Source organism: Bombus huntii, chromosome 7 (assembly GCF_024542735.1).
Source record: "Bombus huntii isolate Logan2020A chromosome 7, iyBomHunt1.1, whole genome shotgun sequence".
NCBI classification, from domain to species: Eukaryota; Metazoa; Arthropoda; class Insecta; order Hymenoptera; family Apidae; genus Bombus; species Bombus huntii.
In genome coordinates, this window is record NC_066244.1 from 3,415,941 (window position 1) to 3,436,002 (window position 20,062).

The 20,062-nt window shown below is 36.4% G+C and overlaps 2 protein-coding genes across 2 annotated transcripts; both read left to right on the forward strand.

The window, feature by feature from the left end:
• The first annotated feature begins 7,587 nt into the window (after positions 1-7,587).
• On the forward strand, positions 7,588-14,052 carry LOC126868116 (venom protease-like). The gene is made up of 7 exons (XM_050623334.1): positions 7,588-7,746; positions 9,550-9,655; positions 11,785-11,874; positions 12,357-12,659; positions 12,820-12,921; positions 12,993-13,144; positions 13,473-14,052. Exons 1-7 carry the CDS (start codon positions 7,588-7,590, stop codon positions 13,635-13,637), a joined length of 1,077 nt encoding a protein of 358 aa, XP_050479291.1. The 3' UTR covers positions 13,638-14,052.
• A 775-nt stretch (positions 14,053-14,827) lies between these two features.
• Positions 14,828-19,706, forward strand: LOC126867535 (venom serine protease Bi-VSP-like). Its single transcript, XM_050622102.1, has 8 exons — positions 14,828-15,414; positions 15,609-15,756; positions 16,350-16,435; positions 17,200-17,490; positions 17,611-17,913; positions 18,079-18,180; positions 18,252-18,403; positions 19,258-19,706. Exons 2-8 carry the CDS (start codon positions 15,749-15,751, stop codon positions 19,414-19,416), a joined length of 1,101 nt encoding a protein of 366 aa, XP_050478059.1. The 5' UTR covers positions 14,828-15,414; positions 15,609-15,748; the 3' UTR covers positions 19,417-19,706.
• Positions 19,707-20,062: the final 356 nt, after the last annotated feature.

The window sequence follows — 20,062 nt, forward strand, 5'->3', positions numbered from 1 at the left end:
TGTACATTAAAAATTCAATATACATACGTATATATATCACTCTGTATATAATCAAGATGGATTCGAATTACTAACATAATTTTTCACAATAAGAAAGGAGCTTTAAACTGAGGTTTTAAAAACAGATTTTCAGCTGAATTATATTAAAAGTGATTCTAATAATAAAATAATTATAAATCAATATGCTTTTCATAAATTATTTGATGAGGATAAAGAATTGATACTAATAAAAGCAATTTATTTTAATAGAAATGGTTAAAACCATTTGATACAAAGAATACGAAGGATTGAATATTTCATCCAAAAAAGCCTTGTACCGCTTTGTACATAGACTTATACAGATATACTGCGCCCTGCAAGAAAAATAATAATATAAACAATTATATTATACTGAAACAGCCTACATATAAGAACATTTCACAATTGAAAGATTGTATCTCAAACTCAATATCTGCGACAATAATTCTATTTTTATATAAGTATAACCAAAAAGACAGTTATTTTTATTTATATTCATAATGTTTCCTTTTTTACATATTTGCTTAGTGTATATTGTTTGTTAACGGAGTAGTTGTTATGCCGGGCGACTCTCTGCCTGGCTCAGGTCACACACCGCGGGCCAGACGGACACCAGATGTCCGCTCTTTCGTACGGCGTACCCTCAATAACCTTAAGCACCCGTCATAAACCCGAGTCACTTGCCTGCTAAGGTCCTTCAGACCCAACAAATGTCTTTTCTAAATCAGTTTCCAAAGACTATTGTTTACTACGGCTTGACACGGGAAAGTTAGTTTTTCTCACGTACGATGCTTCTTACTAGCAACTTTCTATCGAGGGCGGTTAAGACCCTTCCTAGTCCACCAACCTTCGTTTGTCCAATCCGAGGCAATGTATACTGCCCCCACTTCCTGACCTAAAATGGCATGAACAAATCCGATGATCCCGTGCGCTAGACACACCCATCACTAGCTTTCCTCCGACACAGCATCGTCACTCAACTTCACTTCTTCTACATCGTTGGAAAAGTCAACTACTAAGTCTAACGCTAATGCCTATCGGGGCAGTCTAAGCATAACGCGAGAGTCGGTCTCGGTATTGTCGAGCATACATTTCGTCTCCTAAATATCTTATAGTGCCACGTCCACTAATACATTAAATCCAATTATAAGAGCCCTGCTCTAACGTACATATCTATCTTATCTTCGTGCGATAAGTGATTATCTCTCTATCTATGCTCATCAGTGTAATCTAAGTGTTGGAAATATATAATTTATAATTCTGTGAATCACAGTGTTATACAAACACAATCACCCCTATTATCTCAACGGAAATCAGGGGATCGATCAAGTCGTGGTGTCGATTGTTATAATCGTAACGGGAATTTACGACTCCCGTTGACGTCTCTCCTAGCGACTACGTCTCCCCGCGATTGATCGAACAAACACTAGTATTTCGATCCCTATATTAATTACTTGTCTCAGTTACTTGCGTTAGTTTGGGTAGTTTTGTGGTAGATAGTCTGTATAATAAGCTGCGAATATATCGTATCACGTTATAATATATTACGTTATACTATACCGCGTAATAAAATACCACGCTATATTTCATTACGTTATAATGTATTACGATATAATGTATTACGCTACATATTATTACAATATACAGTATTACGTTACAACGTATATCGTATTATAGTACTACATTATATAGTATTACGAATTATAGTACTACATTATATAGTATAACGTTAGAACGTATTACGTTATATAGCATTACGTTATATAGTATAACGTTATAACGTATTACCCAATATAGTATTACGTTCAAAGTATTACGTTATATAGTATTACGCTATATAGTTTTACGTTATATAGTATTACGTCATAAGATAAGTGTTACGTTATGTGTTACGCTATGTAGTATTACGTTATCTAGTTTTACGTTATATAGCATTACGTTATACAGTATTTCGTTATAACGAATTACGTTATATAGTATTATGTTATATAGTATTCCGTTATATAGTTTTACGTTATATAGAATTATGCTCTATAATATAACAATATATAGTATAGTTTGTCACGTCATCGAGGGGTGAAAATGGAAACACGAGCAATCTACAGCAGCCTCGTGCAGAAAGACACCGCCCTTAGCGACGATATGGAGTCGCTATCATCAAAATCAGACACGGAGTCTTCGATTCAGTCATTGTCTGCATGATCAACGGAATCTCCTTTACCGGAAGCATGTGTGCTCAATTAGTAACATTTCTACTTCGACTAGATTTTTCAAGTGTTAACCATTATCACTCGCACCTATATTTAAGCGTATACAACAATTAACAAATTTTTAATACAACGCTATGTTATCGATACATATCGTATCATCATCGTAATATATATTATTCTTATATTTAAGGTACAAATGCCATATAACTTATTTGAAATTGCATTTCTTGAAATCAATCGCGCTATGTAATTCACTAAATCAGATAACATATACAACATAAGATATTTTATTTTTTTAATCCTATATCTCAAGAAATTAAGGAATTTTGCAAACATATTAATTTCAATATAAAAATATCTCTTCGAACATGATGCATTTTATCATCATGCAAGGATTATATGATTTGTAAGTCTGTGGACTCAGTGGACAAGTGTTGAGAACTGATGGGGTGTTCTGACAACTATCGATCTCATTTGAGGAATTCGTCACGGTGGTGATAACGTGAAGATTATTCCGCTTCGGGTAACTCGCAGGTGTGGCCCCTTTCGGCAATGGCGAAAGTGGCGTCATCGCATTATGTCCAGAAAAATGACTCTCCGATATGATACTCCTGCTCTCAGGTGATCCAGGCGGCGTGGTATAAGACAGATTGAACGTTGAAATGCTGATTGAGGAGGAAATGCTCCTAGATAATCCGATCATCGTGGATTTCGAAACCTCTGCTGTAGGTTTTGATTCGAAATCGACTCTGTTGTTCTGGACGGGATTCAGTTTCTTCCGGCCCAGAAGATCGTGAGAGGTTGTCCTCAAGTCGCGTATAGGCGATAAGCAGAGGATGTGAGAGGTTGTCTGATTCACGACATTTGGTGGCGCTGAATCAGATTGTTCAGATACTGACGATGCGAACGTGGTTTTCGTCAAGTCGCATGTAGGTGACACGTTACGAGCGTGAAAAGTTTTTTGATTCAAGGCGTTTGGTAGCGTTGAATCCGATTGTTCAGATACTGATGATGCTAATGTGGTGTCGTCAGGCCGCGTTTAGGTGACACGTTGTGAGTGTGATACGATGAGTTGCGAATGGGAAGAGTTTTCTGATTCAAGGCGTTTGGCAGCGTTGTATCAGATTGTTCAGGTAGCAACGATGCTATTGTCACGTAAAATACAAAGAAATTTAAGAAAAAGAAGAAATTTTATTTTTTTTCTGGTTTACAATACACTTCCGAGCTCTAGGCGTGACTGTTCAAGACTGACTTGGATGATTTTAGGGGGAATATTTAAATTCTTTTATTCGTGGGAGTGGGAAAAGGCTTCGATCATATATTTCTGAGAACGGATAGAGTGACCGGATGTTATCCCGATGGTCACTCATGCTAAGGCGCTTGGAATTTCGCTGTCTTATCGCTTTGTTCAGTCGGATTTCATCTGTGACAAGGTCCTCCTTTATCGCGGTTCTCATACCTAATAAGACGATCGACAGAATTCCGACCCAGTTGCTCGTGTCGTGGCATTTAATCGCCGCTTTAAGTTGTCGATGTAGGCGCTCTACCATCTCATTGGACGCGGGATAATAGGCCGTCGTGCGCAGATGTTTGACGCCGAGCAACCGGCATAATTCCTCGAATAAGCGCGATTTGAATTAACGTCCTTGATCGGTCGTAATTTTCAAAGGTACGCCAAAACGAGATATCCAGGTCGAAAGGAGGGCCGAAGCAACGGTTGGCGCTTTCATGTCGGCGATAGGAATGGCTTCGGGCTAACGCGAAAAACGGTCGATACACGTTAAACAATACTGGTATCCTTGCGAATATTGCATGGCGATGATGCTCGAACCGGCCTGCTAACGTTCCGAACGTTCCGACGGGTGAGGATACGTGCCTGGTGACTTTATTGCGCTGACACGGTATGCATTGTCGCGTCCACGTTCGGCAATCTTTATTTACGGACGGCCAGACGAAGCGCGTCGTCACCAATTTTTGCGTAGCGCGCATCCCTGGATGGGAAAGTCCATGTAGCGATTGGAATACGTTGCGCCGTAACGATTCCGGTACGTACGGTCGCACGGTCTCGGCTGTAATATCGCAATATAACTCGGCGCCTTGATCGGGAAATCGTACCTTTTTCAAATGCAGCGCGCTCGAGTCAGCGTTGATAATTTCGCGCAACACGCTATCCTTCTCTTGCGCTGCAGCTAGCGTATAGTGGTTTACTGATTTCCCGATCGCTTCGATGCGAGATAGAGTATCGACTACGCTGTTCTCTACCCCTTTTATATGTCGGATATCCGTCGTAAACTGTCCGACGTAGTCCAGATGTTGAAACTGTCTTGGCGAACACTTATCGAGATTCTGGTTGAACGCGTAAATTAGGGGAAACTTTTAAATTATATGAACTTGCTCGAATATTGTGCCAGGTGTATCGGACCCTTCCCTTCGTTGCCCATCAATATCCCCACTAGCGTGCGTTCATTAGATGTGCCGCAGCGGTTGGCGCGTGTATGCTCTTCCGAGAATTCGGCGGAAGAAGCGTGAAGATATCGATGGCACATTGGGCACGTCGGTGTTGCGCTTTGACGATGTCACGTAAAGTTGGTACTTGGGTGGTAGTATGCTATGATGATAAGGTGGTGATGTGACCAAAAGTGTCCGGAGGTCGGCGGTCGATGTCTTATCACTGATGTAGGTTGAGATGTGATTGATGTCACAACGGCGTAGCGCTTTGTATCACGAAGCCGTTGGAAAGTTCCGTGGCACGTGCCGCCACAAGTATTAAGGTATGATTAACTTGATTAATGGCCTATACAGCAATTGCATTTTTTATTCAAAGTGTGTGATAAGTGATTTGGAAAATAAATAAATACGTAAAAATAACGATTTTAGAATAAAGTACTATTTCCAGAATAGAACTGAGAAGAATAATAGACACTGTAGACTGAGATTTAAAGATTTTTTTTTTATTTAAAGTTGTTTATTGAGCCCAAGAATACAGTTTTAGGTACATATTCACAATAAACGGTGAATTTTTGTAATGATATGTTAGGCAAAGGTACCGATACGCGGCGGTACGACGTAGCCATGCTGTATTATGTATCGGCGCTTTACATTTTTCGTTGTATAATACAATTTTTGGATTTAAGCCGCTTTTTTATGTATTTTTTGTTTTATTTTTTTCTGTCCTGAAAACTTGGTCGCAAAACAGGACGCTTCGATAGTCTGCTTTTTGGGTGCTGTGTAACTTTGGGGAGGGGTGGGATGAGAGGGAGGGGGCGGGGGAGGGGGATGTCAAATAGATTTATTTACAAATATTTACAGTATTTACAGTTTACACCTGTGTTATGCGGTGTCAGAATTGAGTTCTGTCGGTTTATTAATGTTCTCTCTTATTTTATTATGGATTCTGTATCCACCAGTATTTTTTTGTATTTTTTCTGTGTTTGTCTTTGGTGTCTTTCCGGGGGAGGGCCATGTTGTATCTCCATCTGGTGTCTGCGGTCTGCCATTTATGTTTTCTTCGTAGAGTATGGTTTTGATCCCTATTTTTCTTTTTATGTGATAAATTATTGGGATGTTGTTTTGGTCCTGAAGGTAGTTTTTTTCGTCTAGGTATAGGAAAGCTTCTGGGGGGATGTGGCCTGTTGTCAGAGTGTTTTTGTAATATGCGTTGTTAGGAAATAGGCAACTGAAGATTAAGCTGTTTTCTTTTATTTTTGCTGCTTGCGCGAAGTGGTTTCTTATTAGCTTTAGGATGTGACAGTCTATGCGGTGAATGTTGGCTAGGTCGTATATTGTTTTGTTTTTTACATATTTTTTGAATCCGCTGTGTTCGGATCTGTAAGTACTCAAGCAAGCCCTGATGCATTTTCTTTCGAATATGCGGAATTTTCTTTCGAATATGCCGCTGTGTGGAAATCGGATAGGTTTCGGAGGTAGAGAGCATGTTTACCTGAGTGTATCCTTTTGATATGGAATTGATTGATGTTGGATACTTTCTCTATGAGCGTTACTGTGTCCTTTGGGTCTTGTAACGTTATGTTGATAGGCGGCGGTTTGTATTCCCTTGTAGTGGATGGGGCCTTCGTACGCTCCTCTGCGGTGTATCTGGTGGGGTGTCCGTCGGGTGCCCGGCCCCCCCCGTGGTGATGCTGGTGGCACTGGGCCTCCTGGGTTGTACAATGAGGCCTGTCGCCCCTGCGTGTTGATTGCTTTGGCGGTGTGGTGGGACTGTGTTTTCCCATTTTGCCACGTAATAGTTGGCTTTTTTGTCTTATTTGCTCTAGCGTTGAGTTTGATGTTGGGTAGTTTGCTGGTCCCGGCTGTGATTGTGGATGTGGTTCTGATTCTAGCAAGCTAAATCTGTTTTGTGTTGTGATCGCTGGGGGCGAGGCAGCTTTTATGGGTCTCATGTTTCTGGCGAATCATGTTCAGGACGAATCCTGGGCGGAGAGATACTCTTGTTTTGTGTTTTTTAGGATTTCTTCTAATCCTTTGGTTCTGGCAACTAGGTTTGGTTGGGGGTTGAGTTTCCGCGTCTTTTGCGCGGAAAGTCTTAAGCTATTGATTTCCTTTGCCGCTTTTTGCGGATTTATTTTTCTTTTGGTGAGTTTTCTTGTTAATTCTAAGGTGGGTTCCGCTGCCTTGCTTTTTGCATCATTCTCAGTAACTTCTATTTTTTTACATACTTTTATTTTCTTATCTTTTCCTAAATTTTAATTTAATTTTATTTTTATTTATTTTATTATTTATTTATATTATTTATATATATTTAATATATTTATATTTAATATATTTATTATTTATATTATTTATTTATATTATTTATTCCTTGCTAGGAATTATTGTGTTGTTAATGGTGACCTGGGGGCAGGTTTGTTTACGGAGCGTGAAGGTTACATGTGAGCATTTTTTTTCGTTAATTTTGAAGCCCCATTTATGAAACCACTTTTGCATGGAGTCGAGACATCGCTGGAGAGTGGATGAGGCAATTACCGGGTCTGCGTGGGTAGCTAATAGCGCTGTGTCGTCAGCAAATGTTGCTATTGTTATCTCGTTTGATATAGGTAAGTCGGCAGTGTAGATGGAGAACAGTAGGGGTGCGAGAACACTACCTTGGGGTATGCCGGATTCTATTGGGAATGTTGCAGAAGTGGCGTCTAGGCATTTAACCATGAATTGTCTATTGGTTAGGTAGGATTTTAAAATGGAGTAGTAGGGGTGAGGTAGGATCTTTTTAAGCTTGTATAGTAGACTTTCATGCCATACTTTGTCGAATGCCTGTTGAACGACATCTACATGAGAAGAAGAAAATACAGCAGTACCCCGGCAAGCGAGATCTACAGCCAGCAGCTACAATTATCACGGATATATGAAAGAAGATGGAGAAAAAGAAAAAAAAAGTGTGTTTCGTCCAGAGCCTGCTAGTGGACTCATCAGTAAGGTTACCCAGCAGGCTCATGCCTTAGACACAACAAGAGAAAATATAGCGTGCGTGTTTCGTCCTAGGCTGCTAGTGGCGGACTCCTCAGTAAGGCTCTCACCTAGCAGACCTATACCTTAGACACTCGGATAAGAAAAGTTGTGTTGGAAGTTATATTTATTGAAACAAACAGTGTCAATGTGACCACTAGTGAGAAAGCATTAACATCGCTAGCCCTGTGTTGATATCGATGGCCCTCTGGTGACAAGCGTAAGACGTATTCTACAAACGTGTAATTTAAACTAAATCATTGTGATGAGTTATAAATAGATTGTACATTTATAGTGAATTTGAAAGTGTAGAAATGCACAGATTGCATAGAATAATGTGCAAAGATATCGAAAATATTGAAAGTAAAGTTTCTGCTATAATGTTAAAGATTAACATAATAAATGAGTTGTGATACTTAATTGTATTGAACGAAAGAAATTTCTATTTAAGTTCAATTTCCATAATTGTATTTCTGTAATAGTGTTAAATAAAGCTACGAATTTATATAAACATCCACGCTCTAATCATAATAGAGTATCTAATATAAACAAAATTAGAAGAGTATGAAACAGAATATCGGACGTTAGTGAATTCCTGTTTACATATCGTTAACACGATATGTTTCAAAGGAAAAAAACTAAAGAAAGAAATGCACGCTGTAATGTTTCTAGCCTGATGTTTTCTTTCTTTTTCCATATTGTTCACGTACGCAGCATCGTGATGAATCGAACTGTTGAATCTCGGTGACAAATAACAGGAATTACGTGCTGGGTGCGAGAGGACCTCTATTTGCGCGTTCAATTGCTCGCGTTAGAATATCATGGTTCGTACATCCTATACATCTAAACAATTTTCAAACATGAAATTACACAGAAACATATGTCGATGATATTTGTCATTCCTACGATCTATTTCGCATGATCGTGCTTTTCTAATGCAAATTCAATTTATAATACGAACTAAGTTTCCTTTATTGTTATCAGTTCCGCGTCTTTCTAAATCGCCAGAGTTTTTCGCTCTTTGTTGCAAAACATTGAATCATAGTGTGAACCAAGTTTCTTTTATTAGATTCATTCATCGTTATCAGTCCTGCGTCTTTTCAATTCGTCACTTTTTTATTTCAGTACGATGACTGGCTTCAATATACTGTTCGCATGTTTGGCGTTAACCTTTTGAATTCTGGATACTCCCGGCGAAAGCAATCCGCGTAGACGGCACGCGCTTAGCGGTTGCGATGATTGAAGACGGAATTCTTTTTCTGCTAGTGTGAATTATGTTAATTAAATACGCATGGCGGAACTAAGTTATAATTGTAATTCCTGTACACCAAATGAAATAATACTAGAAAGTTATTTTCGAACATTAATTATTCTACTAAAAACATTAAAATGTAAAACATATTTAAACTTGAAATTGTGTTAATGAATCTAAATATTTGAGTCCAATGAATATAACAAAAATTATGGAAAGTTCTTTGCGTATATTTTAAACAAAGAAATATTTAGTTTTAAATCACATGCGCATTACATTTACACTAGATTCATTTCACAAAATAAAAACTTTTATGTATATTGATAAAATTAAAATTGTTTAATTATTTTTGTTGAGACATGTATAATTTTCTGTGCTGGGCTGGGTTAAATGCGTAGTAGAGATACTTGTATGCGGGTATCGGTGTGTGGAGGTATGTGTGTGCGCGACGTCTCGAAAACAGATGAATGTAAACTATTCAGTCGGTTATAGGTCGGGTATAGGAGAAAGTGCCGAGACGCGCGCAAGTGTGTATCCATGAATATATAAGAAATCGTCCATGAAATAAGTATATAACTATTCTAATATTAATTCCAAGTGAAAATTTAGTGTTCCTGTAACATTATTTCGGCTTCAAAGATCCACAATTCTCAACAATTTTCTAAAAACTTTGAGCAATTCAAATCGACTAAAATTAGAAGTTCATTTGGGTGTGGTAAGTCTCAAAACAATCATCGATACATAAACCGACATCGCATTTTCTGCATTCATATCGCGTATCACTTCGTTTTTTATGTTTCGCGCAAACAACGCATTTTCTTCGTGATAATTGTGCCTTGTCCGTTTAATTTGAACATTTTGATAGAAAATGTCTCTCTGTTAAACGAAACGGTATATCTTTCGAATCTTTTTTACCACCACCCACAACGTTTCTTCCTTGTGGATATTTCCGTAAAGTATCTTTTACCATTGCCAAATGAAATTCATTAAATTTTTGTTTCGTACCAGTAGAATTTTTGTATAGGATATATGCATTGTATATTGCTAAATTTAGCAAACGGAAAAAAGTTTCTTATACCATTTTATGGTTTTCCTTGTAGAATTAAGTGTACTTAAAACCATATCAACTTTGTCTACAGCACCCATGTAAGAGTTATAATCTGTAATACACGATGGTTTGGTTTTCTTTAACCCTGTTCGATAGTTTCGTTTTTCCGTTTCAATCAACCTAGCTGCGTGTACAGTGGATAGCATCCAGACATCCTTCTTGTCACGCCATTTCATCGTCAATAAATTATTCGTAGATCGGTAACAAATTTCACCTTTCTTCAAGCTTTCTTCCATACGGGGCATTTCGCTCCTATTTTTACGAACAGTTCCGAATGCATTGGTTTTGTGGGCTTGTATACCAATTGTCCGTAATTAACGTATGACCCTTCTCAAAGTACGGTTGAAGGAGTGTCATAACAACGTTTCCAGAAATCCCAAAGGTTGAAGTATTTTGATTTATCTCTGTCTTTTTTCCAGTATAAAAATAACATCTTAAAATAACATCTGCCTTTATATAGTACGAGGCTTTCGTTGATGCACAGATTTTCATATGACTGTGAAAAGGATTTCTTCAGTTCGTCGACTACTGGTCGTATTTTTATTATCGGGTCATCGTTTATTACGTTATGATCATTGAAGTTTAACATTTGTAATAATAACATGTACCTGTCTGGTGCTATTATTTTCCGGAATATACTGGTTTTCAGCATTTCATCGGTGGACCAATACTCCCTCAAAGAGAGTTTCCTTACCCGCGACATTAGCATTATAGTACAGAAAAATCCGTACATTTCGCAGACTGAGTCATTCTGCCAATTGTTCAAACGCGAATTCGTTTTACATGCTTCATGATCTTTTACATTCTTGAAGTAGTTGTTCGTCTGTTCGGTAATTTGAGAGACCAATTCCTCCGAGAAGAAAATTTGGAAAGCATCAAAAGGTGTTGACTGTGCGGTCAAATGCACTTTTACTCCGGAATTTCCATCGTCAAAGATATGTAATATGGGCGTCAAATTCTTCTTCGTCCACAAGAACATTTCCGTCCGTTTACAGTTTTCGATATTTTGAGTTAAATGCGGATCTTCCTCCTCCGAAGACGTACTCAATGTTCTACACCGTTTTCTATTTTTATTTCTACGTGTACCTAATCCATTATTTATATAGTTTTCCACATCTTCTTCGGAGTTCGATGAATTGTAATTTTCATTTATTTCACTATCTCTTGTAGTATATTCTTCAAGATTATTCGACATTTTTTAATATATTAAAAATAAAAAGTAATACAATGATTTATATAAACGTCAAGGAGGTTGAAAATATTGATAAACACATATATGGGTCCTTAGTCCACACAGATAGACTCTCGCTGGACTCGTATATGCGTCCATAGCATTCAAAGGGTTAATTGTCCTCCTGCATCCATCAGTTCAAGCGGGGCGCACTAAAGGTTTGCACTTTAAGTTGTCTGCAGTTTCGAAATTTTACGCGTTTGGTAATTATGAGTGAAAAAAGCGGTCACGCGTGACCACATAAAATTGAAAGGAACACGTTTGATTTTTTATTTTCGAGATGGTCACGAAGTTAATGGGAAAATTCCACCTAAGTATTCACTTCTTCACCGGTTTTGTTTCTGAAAAATGCTTCATTAACTTCGCGAATATTCCAACGACTCGCTTCACGTACAAATGTGATAACCAGGATAATCGTGAAACAACCAGCGAAGACGAATTAATTCATCACTCTACTGTCAATTCTCTAAATATAATAACTTCTTTCACTATAAATGTTTTATAGCAACCTCGGATGTGCCCTTGCGTCCACCACATTGTGGTTTCAGCAACGTTACGCATACCAGGGTGGTTGGTGGTAGACCAGCTAAACTTGGTACGTTTTATCTATTCCTTTCCGATTAATAATAAGCGATATACTATGAAGGATGAAATTGAAAGGCACTAATCAGCACATCAAAGTACGTTTCAATTAAATTATATAATAATACAACGGTTTCATTGGTAGTAACTTTGTTTATTAACTTGAATTATTTCCTCCTTTTAGTTCATGTTAGAAAGAATATGTTTTTACTTGAAATTAAAAATCGACATACGAGTAATGATACGGATGGCGTTCAAAAAGTGTTCGGGAAGAAATTACATATTCGAACTTTAGAGTTCAGTATACTTCAAGTGGAAACTGTATAGAATTAACTAATAAGTGTTGTTCCATTGAAGTCAAAATTCAATTTCTCTCTTAATCAAATTTCTATCTGAGAGTCTGCATCGTCGAATGTCCAATGGATAACAATAATTTCTAACTCATCACGCGAGAAAAAATTATGTATGTTCACAACTATGTCTATTGCATTTTAGGTGCTTGGTCATGGATCGCTGCAGTAGGATTCCGTAATTACTCAAACCCGCATTGGGTAACACAATGGCTGTGTGCAGGTACCCTAATATCGGCTAGGCATGTTTTGACCGCAGCACATTGTGCAGATAACGATGATTTGTACGTGGTTCGTATCGGGGACTTAAATCTAAAACGAGATGACGACGGAGCGCATCCTATTCAAATAGAAGTCGAATCTAAACTAATACATCCCGATTATTCTGCCGAGTCGAACAATAATGATATTGCTATTCTTAAACTGAAGGACAATGTTCTATTTTCGGGTAAGTCTTTAAATATTGTTGTGTTTCTAATATTTATGCTACTGGGTATTGCTGAAACTTCTTACTGTACACATATATTGTATCATAAAGCATGTTCAATTCTTTCTCATACTTTTCGTCATTCGTTTCCTTCACTTTCATTTATTTTCTTATTTTTCAGAGTACATACATCCCATTTGTCTCCCCATAGAGAAATCCCTTCGAAATAAAAACTTCGTGGGCTATAACCCCTTCATTGCTGGATGGGGAGCATTAAACTTTAGTAAGTGATATCAATTCTATGATAAAATGAAATAGTTTCATTCTTAAATATCCTTCTCATTTTCTTTGTAGGTGAATCATATACTAACGCATTAATGGAACTACAACTGCTAGTGGTTACCAACGCCGTATACGAGAAAGCTTATGAGGATTTTGACGTAACTATCACCAATAAAGAAATATGCGCCGGCGGAGACTCTCGAGGTGGAAAGGATGCTTGTGGAGTAATTACATTACAGATTTACTATAAATTATACGGTGTCTGAGGGTACATCAATTCGAATCAACATCAAATCAACGTCTTGAATATAAAAAATAATAGATAAACACAATTTAATAGTTTTGCCCATTTCTCACACATCATTATGGTCCTTAATCTAATTTCCTTCTAATCTTAATTTTTTTCAAAATACATATAATATATACATTCTAAATTGGAATATTTCAATACATAAATCAATGATAGATTATTACTGTATATAAGTATAATTTCAATACAATTCGATTGAAATATTTCAGTAACTATGATTAAAAATTTAACCATCATTTCAGGCTGACAGCGGAGGACCACTGATGATACCACAGCAATTCACCTACTATCAAATAGATGTTGTGTCATCTGGTCATGAATGCGGCGTACCTGATTATCCGGGTATTTACACGAGAGTCACGTCGTACCTTAATGACTTCATTATCCCAGTGTTACAAAATTATTAGTGTCCCATAAATATCATTTTTCGTGCACGAAAAATAAAGTTGGAATGTATTATTGTGGAGATAAGAGGCAGCTCAGATTTATATCGTCTTTTACATCAAGAATTATAGTCTTAAAATGCATGAAATGTAACTTTGAAACAACACTAACTTTTTACGTACGCTATACTTGCACGACTTAGATACATAGAGATGATAAACGAGCATTTATTAAATTTTTACAAATTATATCTAAACTAATAATAAACCAACTTTTTGAGAAGTTCTGTAAATTTTGTTTCTCATATATCAAGAGAATAATTAAATATTTCACTTAGATCGTATACTTCTTGTATGTACATACAAAATTTTGGACTACTCTGGAACATTTCATAAGATAGAGAGCTTCTAGAGGTTCGGACACAGAAAGTTCATAAAATACAAGTCTCGCATGTTCCAAAACTATTTTTTATTCGTTAAAAACTTACTGTCTATTCATGCAATCACGTGCATCCCCGGAACATTACTTATTCTTTTATCACTTCCCAATTAAATGCATTATTTCTGCATGTTTAGCTATATGTAATAGAAATTTCCATTCAGCCAAAGGTATACTTACACATTACAGATACTTACGGGACATAAATTCCCAATCTATCATGATGAATAAAAAAATGTATACTGTTAAATCAGTTCATTTTTTATTGTATGTAAGTACACATGTACGTGACGAACATTATCTTTATATGCCTTGAAGGCTTCAACATAGGCTATGTTTACCATGTTCCATACATATTTTATAAAACTACTTTGTACGTTTCTTTAAAGTGTTAATCAAAAGGCTGATTTGACAAAGAAGAAGTGGCGCAATGACACATCAAGGCCACAGCCTGGTGACATTTTGATTATGAAGAAATCATCCCTATATTTGCTGAGGTATATATCTTTGACTATGCTCTATTGAAAATATGTAATTACTAGAATATAAACAATTAATTTTTAATGAGACTGTACCTTGGGAAGAAAGAATGGATACCTTGATATCATGGTTTCTACATCCTATACATCCAATAAATTTTGGAATATTATACATTGAAGAGCCAGATTATCATGGTCATGTGATTGGAATAAAAGGACCTCAATGTGATCATGGAATAGCAAGTTAGACAGAATAAAAGATTTTACAAACTATGTTAACAGCTCTGATTATATATTTTTGGGTACCCCCCAAGATTACACATTTTCTCTAATTCTGGTATGTTGCTTCATCGTATGAACCATTAAGTCTATTTGAATTATTAGTAACGGATTAAGGAAAGAAACAAGTAATTGTGTTAGGCAAGGAAGAAATAATTTATCAAGCACTGAATTGCTGCCTTCTTTTACTGCAACACAAAACAAAAATTCTGAATGATATTGATAATTATGGATGAACGATGTTAATAATTTATGTCTCTTTTCAGATTAAACAATTTTCCGGATTTATTCATAATTTCGAAGAATATGCTGGTATTCAAAGAATAAGGAAAAGAATGGACCAGTATAGGAAATCTCTTTTTCATTGTAGGTAACATATACTTCATTCATTGCATGGTTCAACGTATTTTTGAACACATGTAACTGGGAAAATTCTTGTGTGATTTAAAAAAAGGAGGAGAATTGACACCTTCGAATGACATTAGAAATATTTCAATATAAGCACCATTGTCGAAGAATTAGAAGATTTTCGTAAAAGTGAGCATAAAAAAGTTTAAAAACATCTCTCATCGTGACAGGCATCTCTCAATTAGCCGTCAAGTGTGTAAGTAAAAGGGTCGTAAGATTGATCGAATTTGGTTTTTGATAATTCTGTGACTACAGATCAATCATTTTTAAGATCAATTAAAGTTGCACTTGTCACACAAGTAAACAGTTTTTATCGTAGAAGTAACTTTTATGTGGTGTGTTACGTGCAAAAGTGTTTATTTCTGTTACCATGTTATTGGTATTTTACAGATTTTAGTACTAGAACTATCAACAAGTAATGTACGACTGAATGTGCTATATAATACATAATTGTAAGAGAAGCGACAAAATGATGGTATAAATAAGTACTTAGAGGGAAGTTGGTGCAACTGTATCTTATTTTTCGAAGAATGGTGAGGTAAGTAGAAATAGAAACAATAAGATTTGAAGTTATGTAGCAAAGAGCATTCTGTTATAAATCTTCCTATGTGCGTATAGAAACGTGCTCTAATAATTACAAATATCCAGATTTTTCTCTAACTAGTTATCTGAATTAATGACTTTCCTATTTGTATTTTCCTTCTAAGTTGTCTGTAGTCATCTTATTAACTCAACAAAGATCAACGTTAATTTTTGCAAAAGGTAATATGACGCTTTTTAGGGAATTGCACAAATGAAAGTTTCAAAACTCATTATTGCGACGAGTTTAATCGTTGTAGTGTTAAACTAAACAATTTTCAAAAATGAAATTACACTGAAACGTATGTCGATGATATCTGTCATTCCTATCATCTATTTCACATGATCGTGCTTCTTTTCTAATGCAAATTCAATTTATAATACGAACTAGGTTTCCTTTATTGTTGTCAGTTCCGCGTCCTTCTAAATCGCCACAGTTTTTTGCTCTTTGTTTCAAAACATTGAATTATAGTGTGAACCAAGTTTCTTTTATTAGATTAATTCATCGTTATCAGTCCTGCGTCTTTTCAATTCGTCACTTCTTTATTTCAGAAAAATGACGGATCGCAAAGTGTTGTTTGCATGTTTGGTGTTAATTACTCTCCTGCATCCATTAGTTCACATGGTGTCTGGCGAAGGTTTGCACTTTAAGTTGTCTTTTTCCATGCACTTCAGATTATAATACGACCTCGTCACGGAACCTTCGAGCTATTTCGAAATTTTACGCGTTTGTTAATTATCAATGAAAAGAAAGGAGCTACGCAATACCACATAAAATACAAACGATTTTTATAATTTTTTATTTTCGAGATGGCGACGAAGTTAGTGGCAAAACTGAACTTGATTATTCACGTCTACTTCCTCGGTTTAGTTTCCAGAAAAAGATTCGTTAACTTCGCGAATATTCCAACGACTCGTTTTATGTATAAAATGAACGTGATAAACATTGCATCACGTCCATGAAAACTATTGGCGTAATGCCTAAGATAAAGATGCAAAGATATTCTCGGAATTTCCAATGACAACTTTATAGATTTTTAGTTTAATGTCAGTACTGCATTTGAATCACTTTTACCTAACTGTGTTACATACTGTCGCTGAGAATTTTCCTAATTCCATAAAATGATTCACTAAAAATTATCCTGAATTCCTATATTATATTTACCGCAGAACAGAGAAAGTGTTTATTTAAAAAATGAGGTTGAAGGTAGTCCTTGTCTTTCAAGTATGGCTAACACAATATCTAATCAATTAAAACTTTATATTTTCACGTCAAAAGTTGTCTGTTGGGCAATCCGGTGGACTTGATCGGCTTTTTATTTCGAAAGTTGAGTAATCGGTGTCGCGTTCTTACGCATATTCGAACTGTATAAATGTTTTATTTTAAAATTGTTTGATCCAGAATGTACAACACCGAACAATCAAACAGGCAACTGTCTCAACATTAAAACATGTAACCCTCTGCAAGAAATACTGCAGACACAGGGTCATACAGCTACCGATTTTTTGAGGCAATCACTATGCAGATATGAGGGTCATGCTCCGATCGTTTGTTGTCCAAACGATCCAAACAAGGAGAAGAGAGGGATTTTAATAGAAACTGTGTATAAGTACGTGCCCTTGCGTCCACCATATTGTGGTTTCAGCAACGGCGAGCATACCAGGGTGGTTGATGGTAAACCAGCTAAGTTTGGTACGTTTTATCTGTTCCTTTCCGATTAATAATAAGCGATTTACTACAAAGAATGAACTTTAAAGGTACTTACGCGAGAGAAAATGATGTATGTTCGCAACTATAACTATTGCGTTTTAGCTGCTTGGCCGTGGATCGCTGCATTAGGTTTTCATAATCCCCAAAACCCAGATACTGAACCAGAATGGAAGTGCGGAGGTTCCCTGATATCGGCTAGGCATGTTTTGACCGCAGCACATTGTGCAATACGCAGTGATTTGTACGTGGTTCGTATCGGAGACTTAAATCTAAAACGAGATGACGACGGAGCGCATCCTATTCAAATGGGATTCGAATCTAAACTAATACATCCTGATTATACTCCCAATATACACAATCATGATATTGCCATTCTTAGATTGGTGGAGGAGGTGCCATTTTCGAGTAAGTCCTCAAATATTGTTGTGTATATGCTACGAGTATTAATGGAGAATCGTTTCCTAAAATTTCTTATCATACACACATATTGTATCATAAAACATGTACTATTCTTTCTTATACTTTTCGTTATTCGTTTTCTTCACTTTCATTTGTTTTCTTATTTTTCAGAGTACATACATCCCATTTGTCTCCCCATAGAGGAGTCCCTACGAAATAACGACTTCGTGGGCTATAACCCCCTTGTTGCTGGATGGGGAGCATTAAGATATAGTAAGTGATACCAATTTTATAATAAAATTAAACAGTTCCAGTCTTAAATGTCTTTCTCATTTTCTTCGTAGGAGGACCACGAAGTGATGTATTAATGGAAGTACAAGTACCAGTGGTTAGCAACGCCGAATGCAAGACAGCTTATTCCAAATTTCCTAATGCACCTATCACTGATGGTGTAATATGCGCCGGGTATGCTCAGGGTGGAAAGGATGCTTGTACGGTAATTAAGTTACAGATTAACTACAAATTATACGGTGTCTGAAGACGCATTAATTCGAATCAACATCAAATCGACGTCTTAAACTTTAAAAATAATGGATAAACACAATTTAATAGTTTAGTTTAATATTTAATAGTTATTTAATAGTTTCTCACACATAATTATGGTATTGTAATATCGTAGAATAGCTTTGATTGGAGATCGGCTGAAATTAGAAAACACCGTGTACGTCGTCTTTTTGTGGTTTGTTTACATCCAAGAGCGTCTAGTAACAGTGACGCGAGAAAAGATAAGCAGCGTCAAAACAGAAGTACGGTTTCATATTTCAAGGAGTGGCAATCGAGAAGCCAGAGTGTGTGAGCCGAAAAGTGTGTGTGTGTGTGTGAGAGAGAGAGAGAGAGGACGAGAGCAAGAGCGAGCACGACCGAGCAGGAATGCATTGGCGAGGGTCAGAGTTGATCGAGACGTCGAAGCATAGAGTCGTTAGAATTGAGTTGCGAATGTTGTCGAGTGTTAGAGTTGCTAGTGAGTGAGAGAGAGAGAGAGAGAGAGAGAGAGAGAGAGAGAGAGAGAGAGAGTTACCAAATAGTTGTCAAGTTATTTGATGTAAATACGAGCGTTGCATTTAGTTTTTCTGTTAATCAAACATCATTTCTCTGTCTAACTAATATCTGTATTTTCAATCCATTATTAATAAATTATAATTAATCGGACAAAATTACACCTTTAATATATTCCGATATTACAGTATTTAATCTAATTTCCTTCTAATATTAGTTATAGTATAATTATTTCAATATAATTCGATTGATATATTTCAGTATCTTTGATTAAAAATTTAACGATCGTTTAAGGGTGATAGCGGCGGACCACTGATGATACGACAGCAATTAACCTTCTACCTAATAGGTGCTGTGTCTTATGGTCATGCGTGTGCTGTAGCTGGATATCCTGGTGTTTACACTAGGATCACGTCGTACCTCGACAACTTCATTCTCCCAGCCTTGCAATAATACGATTATTATTGTTCCATAAATATCATTTTTCGTGTACGAAAGGTAAAGTTGGCTTTTCTTATTGTGAAGATAAGAGGCAGCTCAAATTTATATTGTTTTTTACGTCAAGAATTATAGTCTTAAAATGCATGAAATGTAACTTTGAAACTACACTAATTTTTTACCTACGTTATACTTGCACCACTTAGATACGTAAAGATGATAAACGATCATTAACTAAATTTCCATTAATCATATTTATACTAATTTTGATAATAATAAACCAACTCTCTGAAGGTTTCTATAAATTTTCTTTCTGATGTATCAAGAGCCTGATTAAATATTCCACTTAGAACGTATACTTCTTGTATGTACATACAAAATTTTCCGGCTGATCTAAAACGCTTCATAAGATAGAGAGCTTCTGGAAGTTCGGACACAGAGAGTGCATAAAATACAAGATAAGTCTCGTGTCTTCCAAAACTATTTTTTATTCGCTAAAAATGTTCTGTGTGCTCATACAATCACGTACAACATCGAAACTTTACTTATTTTTTTATCACTTTCCAATTCAACACAATGATTCCACATTTTTGACTATATGTGTAATATCAAAAAAAGGGGAGGGTATGCGCTTGGTCTATCATATATTTAAGTTTGAGTA

Excerpts from the sequence above, each read along its gene's own strand:
- LOC126867535 (XM_050622102.1), top strand. Across the intron at positions 17,491-17,610 it reads TGGTAAACCAGCTAAGTTTG|CTGCTTGGCCGTGGATCGCT; the intron begins GTACGTTTTATC and ends ATTGCGTTTTAG. Across the intron at positions 18,404-19,257 it reads GTGGAAAGGATGCTTGTACG|GGTGATAGCGGCGGACCACT; the intron begins GTAATTAAGTTA and ends CGATCGTTTAAG.
- LOC126868116 (XM_050623334.1), top strand. The coding sequence starts at position 7,588 with ATGAAAGAAGATGGAGAAAAAGAAAAAAAAAGTGTGTTTCGTCCAGAG. Across the intron at positions 7,747-9,549 it reads TGCTAGTGGCGGACTCCTCA|TGTTCCTGTAACATTATTTC; the intron begins GTAAGGCTCTCA and ends GTGAAAATTTAG. Across the intron at positions 9,656-11,784 it reads TAGAAGTTCATTTGGGTGTG|CAACCTCGGATGTGCCCTTG; the intron begins GTAAGTCTCAAA and ends AATGTTTTATAG.